Below are 14,705 nucleotides of genomic sequence, written 5' to 3'. Positions count from 1 at the left end.
TGTATCTTAAACTCTTGTCGAGATCGTGTTTTTAATTTATATATTCTCAGAGATCGATTAAAAAGAGAGACCAATTATAATAAAATGTTATTGCTTGACTCAATCGGCGATTAGCGAAAATTGCAGATTAATTTTTCGGAGAAAAATTATATATAAATATATATTTTTGTATAGTCTGTATGAATTAACTCTAGGACATTTCGTTTCTAATATACCCTTTTTGGATAAACTTTTCTTCTTTAATCTTGTATTTTGATTTAGATAATGCAAAAACAAATAATGATTGTAAGTTCGATGCGAAAGTAAAAGAGAGATAAAGCGTGTTTAAAGGTATGACACTTTACGTGTGTCATACCTTTTTTGATTACCGAAATTGTGACGGTTTTCGCTATCGATGACGTTTCGTTTGCAAAAATGAATCAGGACGCAACGTGATGCAAAGCAATAGTCGTCATCATCTTGAGACGACTTTTGCCGCGATGAAAATTTCTATCATTTCTCTCTCTCTCTCTCTCTCTCTCTCTCTTTATCTCAAAGCAAGCATATTTACTTACTATTTTAGGTCAAAGCAAACATATTTACTTACTATTTTAGGTCTAAATTTCGGGAGTAAACATAAATTGATCAGTGCGTATATCACAATGATCGATATCGTATGATTCAATTGTCTTATTTTGTTTTAAGATACTCATGTGCTTATCGTAAATAGTATATCAACCAGCTGCAGCGTGTGTACTCTACGATTTTTCTACCATAAAAAACCCGATTTTTAATTATTATTACTTATAATAATAATATATATTAATATACTTTTTCGCAATTATTATTATTTTCAATTATATTTCGTGCAACATTATAAATGTAGCGTTTAATATTTTTTATCATACATTTTCTGAATGTTATACGATAATTGGAAAAAATTTAGTGGCTATAAATTGAAGGCTTATGACGAACGAGCTTTACATTTTCACTAATTAATCGGCCGCGAAATCTAGAGATGAAAAATGATTTACTAGATTCATGTATGACATCCATTATATATCATTCGAATACATATATTTAAAAAATTCATGATAATAAATATTACGAATGTGACGCACGTAATTAAGTGTCAAATCTCATAGATTTTTTGGTAATGAAAAGGCTAATAAAAGCCAAGTAGCGCGATAAAGACACGGATAAAATTCCTAAATAATTTTAGGTATTATTTATTAGTTTAAGATTATAATTAGGGACAAAATTTTTCCTTCTAATTATCATAACAGAAGTATTTTGAGTTTAAAATTCGAGTTTCGGTTCCATTTCGGGAGCCGTCTTCATTAATTCTGTGTGAGCAAAAAAAATAGAAATACAAAAATAAAAAAGAATAAAAAATGTAAAAATTCCTACAAGAGAAAAGTGAAACTTTATAAAGAGATGACGACCATTTTCGGATGTAGAAAAATGAAATCCTAGCTATTAAACTAGCCTATTAAACTCCCTTTTTTCCCGACGATTTACGTATCATCCCTGCTTCTATAATGGTCAAGATGTTTCAAAATGGCGCACCAGGGCGTTAGCAACGATGGCTACCAACGATAACGACGAGTTTCTCGTGGACACGTCTCGTTTCCCTCGTCCCTCGTTATCTCTATCGCAGCAATACCGCGCTTATCAACGAGCAAACAAACGGACCCCTCCGCGGCCTTTTTTCCCTCTCAAGTGTTGTGTGTGTGTGTGTGTGCAATTTGGATTCCGATCGTCTATTTGTGCCGTCTATCGTACCTGAAATTTTATGAAAACGTTTCAAAAAGGTATTTCAATGAATAGTCCAAAATATTATCTATTTTTGTAAAAAAATTTTGAAAGGTGATTTATTTTTAGATATTTCTTGCGCACTCCTATATTCTCCCTTTGTATTCGTAAAAAAAAAAAAAACATACAATAGGCTTTTAGAGAAAAAAAATTGGAAAACAGGTAATAATATATGATAAAGTGTTGCCAGTATTTCTCTTTTATACCTAGTAAGGGGATGAGAGAAAAATGCGGCGCCAGAAACGTGAAAAGCTACCGCGGAAGAAATCTCGCAAGCAGCTGACCAATGAAATGCGAGGAGGATCCGCCCAAACGTCGCTCACTCATGCCTGTCCATCTAAACCATCTATTGCAAGAGTTCTCCACATGCAACTTCTCTCTCTTTCTCTCTCTCGTATTCTCTGGCTCTTCTCTCGCTACGCGATCGAGAACGCACGTCACTTCGGAGCCACGGTACAGTAGGGACTCACCTGCGCTTCTCTGCCACCACTTCGTTCTCGAACGTCTCTTGTGGGCACACGACGAGCCGTCTCTTTTCGCTCTCGTCAGTTGGCTTCCCGCCGGCGAAGGAAGCGTCTCCTTTCGCAATCACTTTCGTGTGCACGCATGCCATCATCGGTTTACTCCGAAATTTAGTGCGTTCCCGGTGCGTGTTTTGCAGAGTGCGTCAAAAAGGGAGGCACGAGTGTCAAATGCGACACGCGTCAAACGAGGTACCTAATTGACGAATTTTTCACTCTCCGCGTCAATCGAATTTCAAAGAGCACAGAATTAGCGAGGAATTTTATGTCACTCGAGAAATCTGATTTGACAAAAGATATTTGAATTATTATAGATAAATCTTATTGAAGAGTATAAAAGATTTTAATGATAAGTCTTTGATTAAAGCATCTTTAATTCAATTAATTATTCTTCATGTTTATTTTATTTGCTATAAAGTCACATTTAATGTCTATAATATTTTATTTAATTTTCATTTTTATTTTATTACTGCATTACTATATATTTATTTTGATTTATTAGTTTTTAAGTGATTTTTATTTTTATACTTTATTCGCATATCATAAAATGTCACTGATATATAAACTCAAGAGTTTGTCTTGTTGATGTGAATGATTTTATTTAAAGGAAAAAAACTACGAGTGTAATTTTTGTTCTATTCAACATATAATGGTTTATTCGATATTTAAGAAAGATATTTATTCACTAAATAAAATCATCACTCGCTAATTAATTTTCTCCGCATTTCCAAAAATTTCGCGTCCAATTTCACGATATAAAAAATCGACACTCGCCACTTCACTTGAACCTCGGTTTAATATATGACTCACCATATCTCGCGTTACTCCGATTTGACACTCCGCGATATATACGGATTGCGACGGAGATATAGCGGAAGTCGCGCTTTCGATCTTTGCCGAAGGAAGAGAGCCGTCGCGTGCTCTCGCGCCGGAAGTCGAAACTTGACATTGTCAAGCGGAAGCGTGACGCAGGACAAACAGTGTTCCTCGCATTTTTCTCGAGACGGACGAGGTGTGTCCCCGGTCCTTTCCCTCTCTCTCCTCTACTCCCTTCACTAATCGCGTATACATACGTGTTTTTTGCCTCTCAGATTATATGCTTCGGAGGACTTCCCCTTGAGAGAAAGAATGACTAATTATATCTGTCAAGGACCGTTAGCTTTTATCCTATTGATAAAGGGGATTTAAAATCATATATGTATCTTTTTCCTTTTGGAGATATTTATTGCATATGCTTAACGTTGAATGCAATTTTTTTTTTTTATATTTATTCCAAACATCGGATAAACTTGGATCTTAAGATATCTTTAAAATATCTTTAAAAAAACATTGCTTCGGAAAAAAATGTGTAGTTACTTCAGATAACTGATTCTCTCCGTCAGAATGGAGCGAAAGCAAAAGTTTCTGCAAAGATCGCCGACCTAGACACCAACCTTTTCTGTTATCCGGTTGAAAATCCGACATATGACTTTGCTCGTGCACGATTCCGTTATCGCGAACGATAACGCTATTCCGATGTCGAGTTTTCGCACGTGGTGGTACAGCGTCGCTCTGTTATTTATATTATATATTAAATTGTTGAAAACAACACTCTGACTATGAAAGATTAATCTCCTCTTTCGATCTAATATTTTATTCGTATATATATTTCCAAAAAAATGAAATATTTAATTATTCCTAATCACGAAAGTATGTCGTGGGTTGATTCTGACAGAAAGGATGACTTTCTAAAAATAGAAAAAAAATAAAAAAAAATAAAAATAAAAAAAAAATGTTTCCAAGAAATTGAATGGAACCCGATATATTCTACATAAGCGATTAGATTATTGTGGACTTCCTAAACTACCTAACTGCCCGGTTTACTTAGGACACAATGAAAGAGACCCTGGTCAAGCAGGAAATCAAGATGGAGTGGGAGGGGCATCATGCCGATGATAGTTCGCCGCAAGTCCCCGGCACGGAGGACCAAGCTGTGTCCAGTCCTCAAAGCGTCATAACAACGAGAAGACATGTCAGAACGATTACGACAGCCGGCCACATAACCGAGGGAATAGAAATCGAACCGGAGTCGCCGGACTCCAACTCGGTCGCCGGGAATCTCCACCCGCAGAGAAACGAGCGACAACACGAGCAGCGTAATTATCAGGAGGAGCAGGCCCATCAGACCCATTACGTGCACATCTCTCATCCAAGTGGAGCCGAGGTTCAGCAACGCGTCGTTTACGCCACCAGTAACGGCCAGGAGGTGCGAGTCGAGGTTTCGGAAGGCTCTGACGCCATCATCACAGTAAAGGAGCCACCCAGGTAAGACTAATCGATCTTTTCTAAAGCTAAGAGTTCTTTCGCGTTAAAAAACCGAGAAGCACAATTAAACACCGCGAACGTTTCTTCGAACAAAGATACGAGACTCCCGCGCCGGACGGTGCCGAGATAGACCGGTACGCGATACCTTACGCGGACGGTCACGAGACGGTTCGAAGGGAGAGCCAAGTCATCACCGTGCAGATGGATCATCGGCGAGCCCAGCACCAGGCGGTCGGGCACCAGAGATTCAGCCCGCACGACAATCATCAGGGATCCGCGAAGTACCAGACGTCGCCGGTCCTCGCCGGCGCTACGACGGAAAACTACGATACCGCGACGATCGTCACGCAACCGGGATCCACCGGGGTGCACTTGGGATCCCCGGCGCCTCCGTATTCGCCGCCCATGGACGGCATTCGTCCTGGTCAGCAGTCGCAGCAACACCTCGTGCCGACGAGCTACGCCGACGGCGTCGTCAAATACGATCCTCCGGAATCCGCGGCTGTCGCCGACACCATCAAGGGTTCGAGCACGTACACCAACCTGGAGACGGTTCCGATTCCATCCGCGCAGACGGTTCAGTACACGCAGTATTTGTCGGCCAGCGAGACGTTCCAGCAGGCGTCGACCTACAGCTACGCCAAGCCGGGAGAGTCGGTGATCCTGGCGTATCCGTCAGCGCAACTCGGCTCGAGAGCAACTGAGGTGAGAGAACGAAGAAAAGTGTACTAGTGTTTTAACTATTTCTTTCAATCGAGCGTCTCGGTTTTTCTTATCATTTTATGATAATCATCGAACTCCTTTTATCTGCACGCGAGGAGGCGATGATTATTAACTGAAACCCTATACAAGGTGTCCCAGAACTGGCGGAAGTTTTTAATGACAGATTCCTGGTATCATTCGGAGACGATTTTTTCTCAGCGAAAATGTCGAGGCACTAATAATTTTCGAATTATAAGCAGTGAAAACAAAGATTTTTTTTGGGAACTAAGCCTTTTAGATAGAGTTTGCTTTAATAGAATTTTAATATAAGGCTTAGTTATAAAAATACATAATAAGAAAAATTGCTAAAAATGATGGCCTCCCTCAACATTTTCACTAAGGAAAAATCGTCTCCAAATGATACCGGGGAATCTGCTTAATTAAAAACTTTTCCACCAGTTCTGGGACATCCTGTATACATAAGAAAAAATTTGATAACACGGTCCAGTTCTTATCTTCGCCTTTAAATCGAAGATACAAGATCCGTTTCTTATGTTCGACAGGTGGAATCACCTAGCAGCGCGTTTATGAAAGGCGACCCGACGTTGACGTCATCCTTAACTTCAGCTCGCGCGGTTCCGATACATTACGAGCAGCCTGGTTCACCCGGCTCCCAGATGACACTGTACACGGGACCGCCGTCGTACCAGTACGTGAAACAACCCTCGGGCGATCCTTACTGGCCAGTGAACAGCACACCCTCGCCTCCGACTTTGGAGTACGTCCCGAGTTATCCGGGAATCACCGCCATCTCCGTCGGCGACGCCAACATGCAGCTGTGCTCCGGTGGTGGATACAGCATCTCTGCGAGCGGAAGCGGACCGCCCTCGGCGTGGACAACCCTACCGATTTCCGACGAGGCCTTCGACAGTACCGTCATATCGACGGAGCCTAGGCAATGCACCAATTGCGGATCCAACATGACGCCGTTGTGGAAACGAGACGGCACCGGTCACTATATTTGCAACAACTGCGGCCTCTTCAGCAAGCTCAACGGGGTTAACAGACCACCTATGAGATGCCCCAAGCCGAAGCAGTCGGTCGCGCCGGTAAACATTGTGCGAATCTTTATTATTTTATAATGTATCTCTAATCTTCTTTGAATAAGATATAGTTCTTTTTGGAAGTAATCTAAGAATCATAACTCTTCGAGAGAGTATAACCCTCGAGTCTCGATTTTACCCATTTTTTTCTCTTTTGATAATTATTAGTTTCTTTACATTATTGTAATTAATCTCTGTAACAAGTATTTCAATTAGCGCAACTCCAATAATGTGCGACTTACACTTTGTTTAACTTGACAGCTTTCTCGAGTTGAGATTTGAGTTTTCAATTTTCATCTTTTATTTAATCTTATCTCTTTAATTTTCTTCTATTATTTTTTTTCGGCAAAAAATTGTCCGCAGAGACTATTATATTCAATATTTATTATATTAAAAAAAAATAATAGAAAAAATAAATTTTTAACATAATAAATTCAGCGTAAAATTTATTATGTTAGAAATGACAGGTGAAAATCTTCCTTCTATTATTTTGTTTCTAATAAATATTAAAAAAAAAGAATAGGAAAAACTAAAGAGATTAAAAAAACATAATCTACGATTCTCGCGTTCAAACGCTTGACAGGCGAAATACGTTTGACCATCGCCAAAACGAGGGGCCGCCGATATATTTACCCTGATAAATTTTTCGCTCGTGAAACGTACATGATTTCGATATTAAGTAACGTCCTCGCGCGTTTTCTCTCTTTCTCTCTCGTTTCCCTCTACCGTTACCAAAGACAGAGCAAAGAGGGATGTTATCTCTTGCCGAGCAAATAATCACTACGGGGACTCACTGTCGGCTGTTGTTTGCTCTAGTTTTCTTGCCGCGAGCACTCCCATTTTCTCTCGATTTCTCAAACACCCCGTCGTCAACGACGCAGCATGTCGTCATCGTCGGAGAACAGGAATTTTTGTCATTTCTCGTGTTGCCTTAAAACTTAGAAAAACACATATAGGCTTATAAAAACATATATTAAATGCTTTGTTAGATAACGGTGAGATGATATCATTTCCTTTTAAATATAATACGATATTTTTTTCACGCTCCGTCTTTCGTTTTCTGCAAGAGAGAGAAAGAGAGATGAGAGATCTCTCAAAGATATTTTTATATACGCAATTATTTAATGTGTGTTTATATGAAAGTAGCATTTTTTAATATTGTAGACTGGCGTACGAAGAACAGGAGTGCAATGTGCAAATTGCAGAACAAATAACACGACCCTTTGGAGACGAAACAACAATGGCGAACCAGTTTGCAACGCGTGCGGCCTTTATTACAAGCTGCACAGTGTGAGTTGCAAAGTTATATAATATTGTATAATATAAAATTATTTTCTCATATCTAATTTAAACGGAAATTTTATTAACGCGTATAATCGACGTCTTCTAGTATTATAACATTCTATAAAAAATAAATGGTAAACAATATAAAATGATAATTCAGAAAAAAAATTATATTGTTGACGTGAAAGAGCGTAATTTATAAAGAACAGAACTTTCTTTCATCAATATACCTGAGTAATATTCTTAGTATTTCTTTAACGCATTGTGTTCTTCCATTCTCGTGATATAAAAAAAACATGAAAAGAGCAGTGGAGTCAATTACTTTTAATTAATATATTAATCTCGTTACGACTGGTCAGCGCATCGCTTATCAGTTTTTTTTGCGATCGCTAGTTACGATAACGGTAACTTGATTGTTTTTGCACGTATGAGACGACCCGTATGTCTCAACGTTGTAGAAGAGCGTAGATTATCTGTACTTGGATCTGTGCAAACGATCGTGACAATAAATTTAATTAAAACAGAGATTGATGAGCGGTTGTACTATGAATCGACCGAAAAAAATACATTTATATATTATCGTATATATTCGATCTTTCTTATTTTTATACGGTTATTATTTCATGCTTTAGCTTTAGTGTGATTAACAATTAATAATCTTTTAATATTTATCACAAATTTTGAGCGTATATTAAAGCAATAAAAAAATGTAATTATTGTACAAATAATCATACGAGTCTTGAGCTATCTTAAAACCACAAAATGTTAGGTTTCTTTAAAATCATTTTATTTATTTATTTTTTTAATAAAAGTCAAATTCGTAAGAATCGAAAAGAGGAGGCAACACGCACACGTAATTAATTTAATTACAGGTAAATAGGCCGTTGAGCATGAAAAAGGAAGGAATTCAGACACGAAAGCGAAAACCAAAGAACCACTCGGGATCCATCAGTGGAACTTTACCCGGACCCAGTGGTATCCATAAGACAGAAATCAAGTCCAACCTACTTGGTGAGTCTTCGGTGAGCAAGTCTATGTTACAATATATTTTAACCAACATTCCTCCCCCTTTTTCCCATATCTTGGTTTAAAAAATATATACGGGGTGTATATCTGCGCCCCTAAATAAATCAAATTCTTCACGAGTCAAAATTATTTTTATCACTTAAAAAAATCATGGACATTAAAATAAGTTCTTCCTCTGATAAAGTATATACTCTGTATATTCTTTTTTTCTGTGCAAACATTAATTGGACAATTTAGTCGATTCGATTAGGTGTACCTACAGGTAGAAGTGACCGAGATACTGTGAGGAATACGAATTTATAATTATTTTAATACACGATTAAACAATTATACGAGCAATCGCTATATAGATTTATATGAATATCGTATAAATTATAAAATTTGCATTTTTCATCATTTTAGACAATTGTAAAAATTATTTTTACCATTGTCGATGTTTGACAATGATCAACCAACTGTTTTATAAACGGGCGAATTTTTAAAAACGAAAACGCATAGTCACATAATTCCCATCCTCGTCCATCAGTCGGCCTCGATAGCTGACTAAATATACGATCGCGTGTACATATATACATGTGATAGCGCAAAGGGGATCGGGAAAATCCGACGAGAGTACACAATAACCGATAGTACCTCGGATTGGTCAGAGCTTGGGACGTGCTCGTTGATAGCGACACCTCGACGGGGAATTAAATCGAGGAATACGGGAGATACGAGAGAAGAGGGAAATGTTTTACTCCGAAACACTTCAATATATAAATATATTCCTCATAATACGGAATAAAATCGGAAAATTGTGCGCAGTTAATTTCTCCAGAATTTTATCGTATCTAAAAAATTCTAATTAAAACCATAACCGACAAAAATACAAATAACTTGCATGTCTGATTATATTTATATTAATAAGTATATATGTATATATTTTATAAATATATTATTTTATCAAAAATGTATTGCATTAAACCAATTAATTAACGCATTTCATACCAAATATTATTGTCCGATATAATCTTTCGACTTTGCAGACTCGCAAAAATGACAGATCGTGAATTTTTCACTCGAGTTATATGCATTCGTTTATCTTTTTCGAAAATCACAACCTTGAGGCATTCTCATAAACAAGGATCAAATGTCTATCAATGAACACATCAAATATTCAACTTGATAAGAGCTCGAATCGCTGAATCTTTACGACTTGAACGTATCAAATAATTAAATAATATATAATTAAAAAATAAAAAGGCAAAATCGTAAATTAATAACATGTAAATTTAAGACGATGTAAAAAATGTATCGTAGAATAATATCGAATATTATATAGAGAGTGCGTGCATCTCTTGGAATATAAGTCACACCTACACTGTAAAAAAATTTTGTAAAATTACATAAAAAATATGTAAAATTACATAAATAATAAATGTAAAATTACATGATAAATAATGAAAAGGTAATCATTTCTATTATTTATCGTGTAATTTTACACTTATTATTTATGTAATTTTACATATTTTTGTGTAATATATTACATATTTTTTTACAGTGTATTACACGCGTTAAAAACTGAAATTAATGCGAGCGTTAATCAAAGTATGACGAGCCGAATAATCGTGACCGATGTGTCGCCTTTTTTGTTGTTGACATTACAGTGGACTCGTTGCAGTTGAACACAATATACGCAGGCGGGGGCGGGAATGGAGGGGTTGAAGAGCACTGTCTTCCTGTAGGTGCACCAACCGGGGCGCAATTAGGGCACGCACATTCGCCCCTCGCATTACCTACCGCCGCCGTGTTGAATCACCAAACCACCCTTACGTAAGTCACGAATAATATCTCAATCTCGATTGTTATCAACGTGCGAGATCTATTCCGACGCGCGTTCGCGTAAGTGACGGCTATCGGTTGAATTTATTAATTGAGAAAATATAGAATTTAAAAATCGAAGGAATTTGAAATAAAGAGAGTGAACATAAAATGATTTGTAATTTTTGAAATATTAATTAATGTACGATTTCATGACTAATTTTGAAAAGGAATTGGCTTCGAATGCCAGGCGAAAGTCTTGAAACACTCTCTTAAAAAAAAAAATCCGAAAATTCAGATATAAAGATAATGAAACACGAGTAGATATATACATATATGATTGCTAGATTATATGTTTCATTGTAAAAAAAATAAAAATATTTTTTTATATCGAAATAAAAATGAGATAAGAAATTAATTTGAAAAAAATGACAAATAAATTGCTTGTTAATATGTTATTTTTCATTCCAGCGTGCCACCACTAGAACCAATCACTAGTCAGTCTAGCAGTGACCTCGCCTCGGTTATAACGTCTACTACGGCGGCTCATGCCGAGAGATCATAGAAAGTCGTTTCTCGTTCTTACCGACTTCAAAACATTTGCCGACAGCGGCTGCAACAAGTTTAAAAGTTTCGCGGCAAAGGCGTATCGATGATTGGTAGGCCTTATCATTGGTTTATTCATTATTGTCGCTTATCGATAAAAACCCCGATCGTGTCGAACGCGCAAATATAAACATATCTCATCATTTTTTATAAATTTAAAAAAATAGTACGTATTTTATAAAAATACGTACTCGATTATTCAATGCTGAGGAGAAACATCCGAGCTTTAAGTGTCATATAAAATTTAGCGCATCCTAGATGTTTAATTATTGCGAATTTGGAATTAGGAAACGATTATTACAAAATATGTGTGTTCCTATCGCTTATATATTTATATTTATTTAGTCAAACATTATATTAATAATTTTCCTAGATATTGTAATTTTAATTTTACTTGAATAGTCTATTTTGCAGCGCTTGAGAATTAAAAAGCGCTGATATTGTATAATCGATGTATTAATTCTATCTACACGGAGTGAATTTTCTCTTAGAATTTAAAAATCATGGCCATCGTAAGATAATATGGTATTGGAAGAATTTTATAAGAGTTTCTCTGATTAATATTTATCACAATAAAAAATAATATGTACATAGTAAATTTTACTATAATACGTACATAGTTAAATTTATCGTGCATATTTTATATTTTATTGTGATAGATATTAATATTTTTATTGTGGTAAATATTAATCAGAAAAACTCTTATAAAATTTCTTTCAATACCATATTGTCCCACAATTACCATGATTTTCAGGGTAAATTCTAAGAGAAAATATTTATCACAATAAAAAATAATATGTACATAGTAAATTTTACTACGTACATAGTTAAATTTATCGTGTATATTTTATATTTTATTGTGATAGATATTAATATTTTTATTGTGGTAAATATTAATCAGAAAAACTCTTATAAAATTCTTTCAATACCATATTGTCCCACGATTACCATGATTTTCAGGGTAAATTCTAAGAGAAAATTTTCTCTGTGTATTTTCTATTGTCTTTAACGTTTAGTTTATATTAAGTATATCGATTTTTGCTAAGTAACGAAAAAGCACACATTCCATGTATACGGTGTCTTGCGATACAATATCGGTAATATTTTCTACAGGGTGTTACCGATATTGTAGACTGCTTCGTCGTAGAAAATACCTGAACAGATGCGCTCCCTATCAGACGAAAAGAGAGACACAATTGTCAAGACGAGAAAAAAAATAAAATAAAATAACTCTACGCGGATTCGTTGAAAACATTCTATAGATTTTGTTAAATTAAAGGAGAATGTCCAAAAAGTGCGATTTTTTTACCTCGAACGGAAAGCAAAATTCGAATTGTTTTAGGTCTCATACATCTAGAATATTGTAAAAACCATATTGGTTCCTGGAAATGCAGGGAACATTTAAATATCATCACATGTTTAGAGAAAATCACATAAATCAATATCTCACAATAAATCGAGATTTTTTGATGTTTTACCCGAATATTTTGGTAAATATTTTGGTGATACCAAGTTTCTAAAATTATTTAGAACAATTTTAATGTCAGTTAATCATAAATTGAATAATGTATATACAGGGTGTTCCTAAAGTCCGACTTGGGCTCTTTATCTTGGAAACTTAAGATACGAAAAAAGTTTCAAACAAAAGTGGTAGGATTAGTAGCAAATATGCAGCTGCATATTGAATATTATTTTCTTTAAACAATTATTTGTTTTCTTTATACCAGTTGATAAGTCTCATTATTCTGTGCAAAAAAAGTATTACGGTATGATTATCAAAAACTGATGAGTATTTTATAAGTTATTTTACATTTTATGTCAAAAAATTGTTAACTTCAGACTTTTATAACTCAACAAGAACTCTATAAAAATATATTTTAGTATAGGGTTTTGTAAAGTTTTTGAACTAACATACAAAAATATGTAATAAAAAATAGATAATTCCATTTAAGAAATTGGTGACCTTTACGTGACCTTCAACAGACTTTCACATGACTATTCAAAGTCAAATCAATGGCACGATCTTATGTTCCCCTCGAAATTCTATAACTTTTGATTAAAACATTTTTTCGTATCTCAAGTCGTTTCCAAGATAAAGAGTCCGGATCGGACGTTAGACACCCTGTATATACATATATTATTCAATTTATTATTGACTGAACATTAAAATCGGTCTAAATGATCTTGGAAAGTTGATGTTACCAAAATATTTGACTGAAACATCAAGCAATCTCGATTTATTGCGAGATATTGATTTACGTGATTTTCTCTAAACATATATGATGATATTTATATAAATGTTCCCTGCATTTCCAGGAAAAACCACTATGGTTTTTACATTATTCTAGATGTATGAGACCTAAAACAACTCAAATTTTACTTTCCGCTCGAGGTCAAAAAATCGTACATTTTGGACATCCTCCTTTCAATTAAAGTTAACTTGAGTCTTTTTTTTTATATAATGCAAATATTCAACTTTCAATTACATTTCATTAAGCCATTCGTTAGCTATATTTTATAACAGATATATTTTTTTCTCGCAATTGTCGACTTGATTTTTCTCCGTCATGTGCATGACAATGCAATGTACGAAACATTCTAAATGAATAATCTATATTTATCGTGAAAATTGTATTTAATATGTGACACGTGCAAATCTCGTCTATTTGTGCCCGACTTTGTAAATATATATGTATTTACATCGCATAAGAGTCAAAAAGATATAACTGTATCTATATAATAATTTTATATATATATATATGTATGTATCTTTTTCCAAAGAGTAGTATTTATATATAACTACGTATTTAGACTAATTTTCTGCAAATTACTTTTTAAATATAATGATATCTTTCAAAATGAGATTGCAAATCTCTCCCTCTTTCTCTGATCAATAATATTTTATTATTACATTACATGTAATATAATTGCATGTTAATTATGCAGATATATCTTGTTGTAATATCATTAAAATGAAATATAGATTGCGAATAATGAAATTATTTTAATCATAAATTATAAACATATAGGCGTAATAGTAAATTTTTAGTTTTTCAGTCTTTTTGTTTCTCTGTTCTTTTTTTATACCGAAAAGAATTGTTAACTTGACTAAACCGTTCAACAAAATAATAATTTAGTCAATAGTAACTATTGACATTCCCAGTGGAAAAATTCTAAAAATTGCGCAAATAGGATAAATTATTTAACAGTGCACATTACATACAACACGAAAGCCTAGATAGCAAATATTTATACTGTCGCAATAGGAATGCGCGAATTAATTGCGTAAATCATACATTTTATATTAAATCGTATATAATATCTAAGCTGAAATAAAGTCGAATACAAAGCGTGTAAAATCTATCATTGTTAATCAAGCTATGTACGATAATTCTGACGTATTCTTTCATCAAAGAGAGACACGTTACGATATAATATTTTTATTATTTCATGTAAAATATATTTTATCACCAGACCCTTTATCAAAATTTCCCTCTTGTACATCGTACATTTATAAAAAGAAAGCATATAAGAATAAATAAATATTCCTATAAATTCACAGAAA

General features: G+C 34.7%; 1 protein-coding gene across 2 annotated transcripts in view; it reads left to right on the top strand.

Annotated features, from left to right (window-relative positions):
• LOC114938139 (uncharacterized) overlaps positions 1-14,705 on the top strand; it is a 23,594-nt gene extending 8,889 nt beyond the window's left edge. Inside the window, exons 1-8 of one of the 2 annotated variants that reach the window (XM_085481103.1) lie at positions 2,114-2,507; positions 4,183-4,619; positions 4,715-5,324; positions 5,885-6,439; positions 7,589-7,714; positions 8,581-8,719; positions 10,381-10,546; positions 11,006-14,705. In XM_085481103.1, the coding sequence (XP_085337229.1) occupies positions 2,487-2,507; positions 4,183-4,619; positions 4,715-5,324; positions 5,885-6,439; positions 7,589-7,714; positions 8,581-8,719; positions 10,381-10,546; positions 11,006-11,099 (2,148 nt within the window). In that variant the 5' untranslated portion in view covers positions 2,114-2,486 and the 3' untranslated portion in view covers positions 11,100-14,705. Of the gene's footprint in view, positions 1-2,113; positions 2,508-4,182; positions 4,620-4,714; positions 5,325-5,884; positions 6,440-7,588; positions 7,715-8,580; positions 8,720-10,380; positions 10,547-11,005 lie in introns of those variants that run through there. The other variant, XM_085481102.1, reaches the window with a different exon arrangement.

The sequence above is a fragment of the Nylanderia fulva genome, unplaced genomic scaffold (genome assembly GCF_048542155.1).
Source record: "Nylanderia fulva isolate GAGA-0341 unplaced genomic scaffold, ASM4854215v1 Scaffold17, whole genome shotgun sequence".
NCBI lineage: Eukaryota > Metazoa > Arthropoda > Insecta > Hymenoptera > Formicidae > Nylanderia > Nylanderia fulva.
The sequence above is the reverse complement of the archived record's forward strand: the minus strand, read 5'-3'. Positions and strand labels throughout refer to the sequence as shown.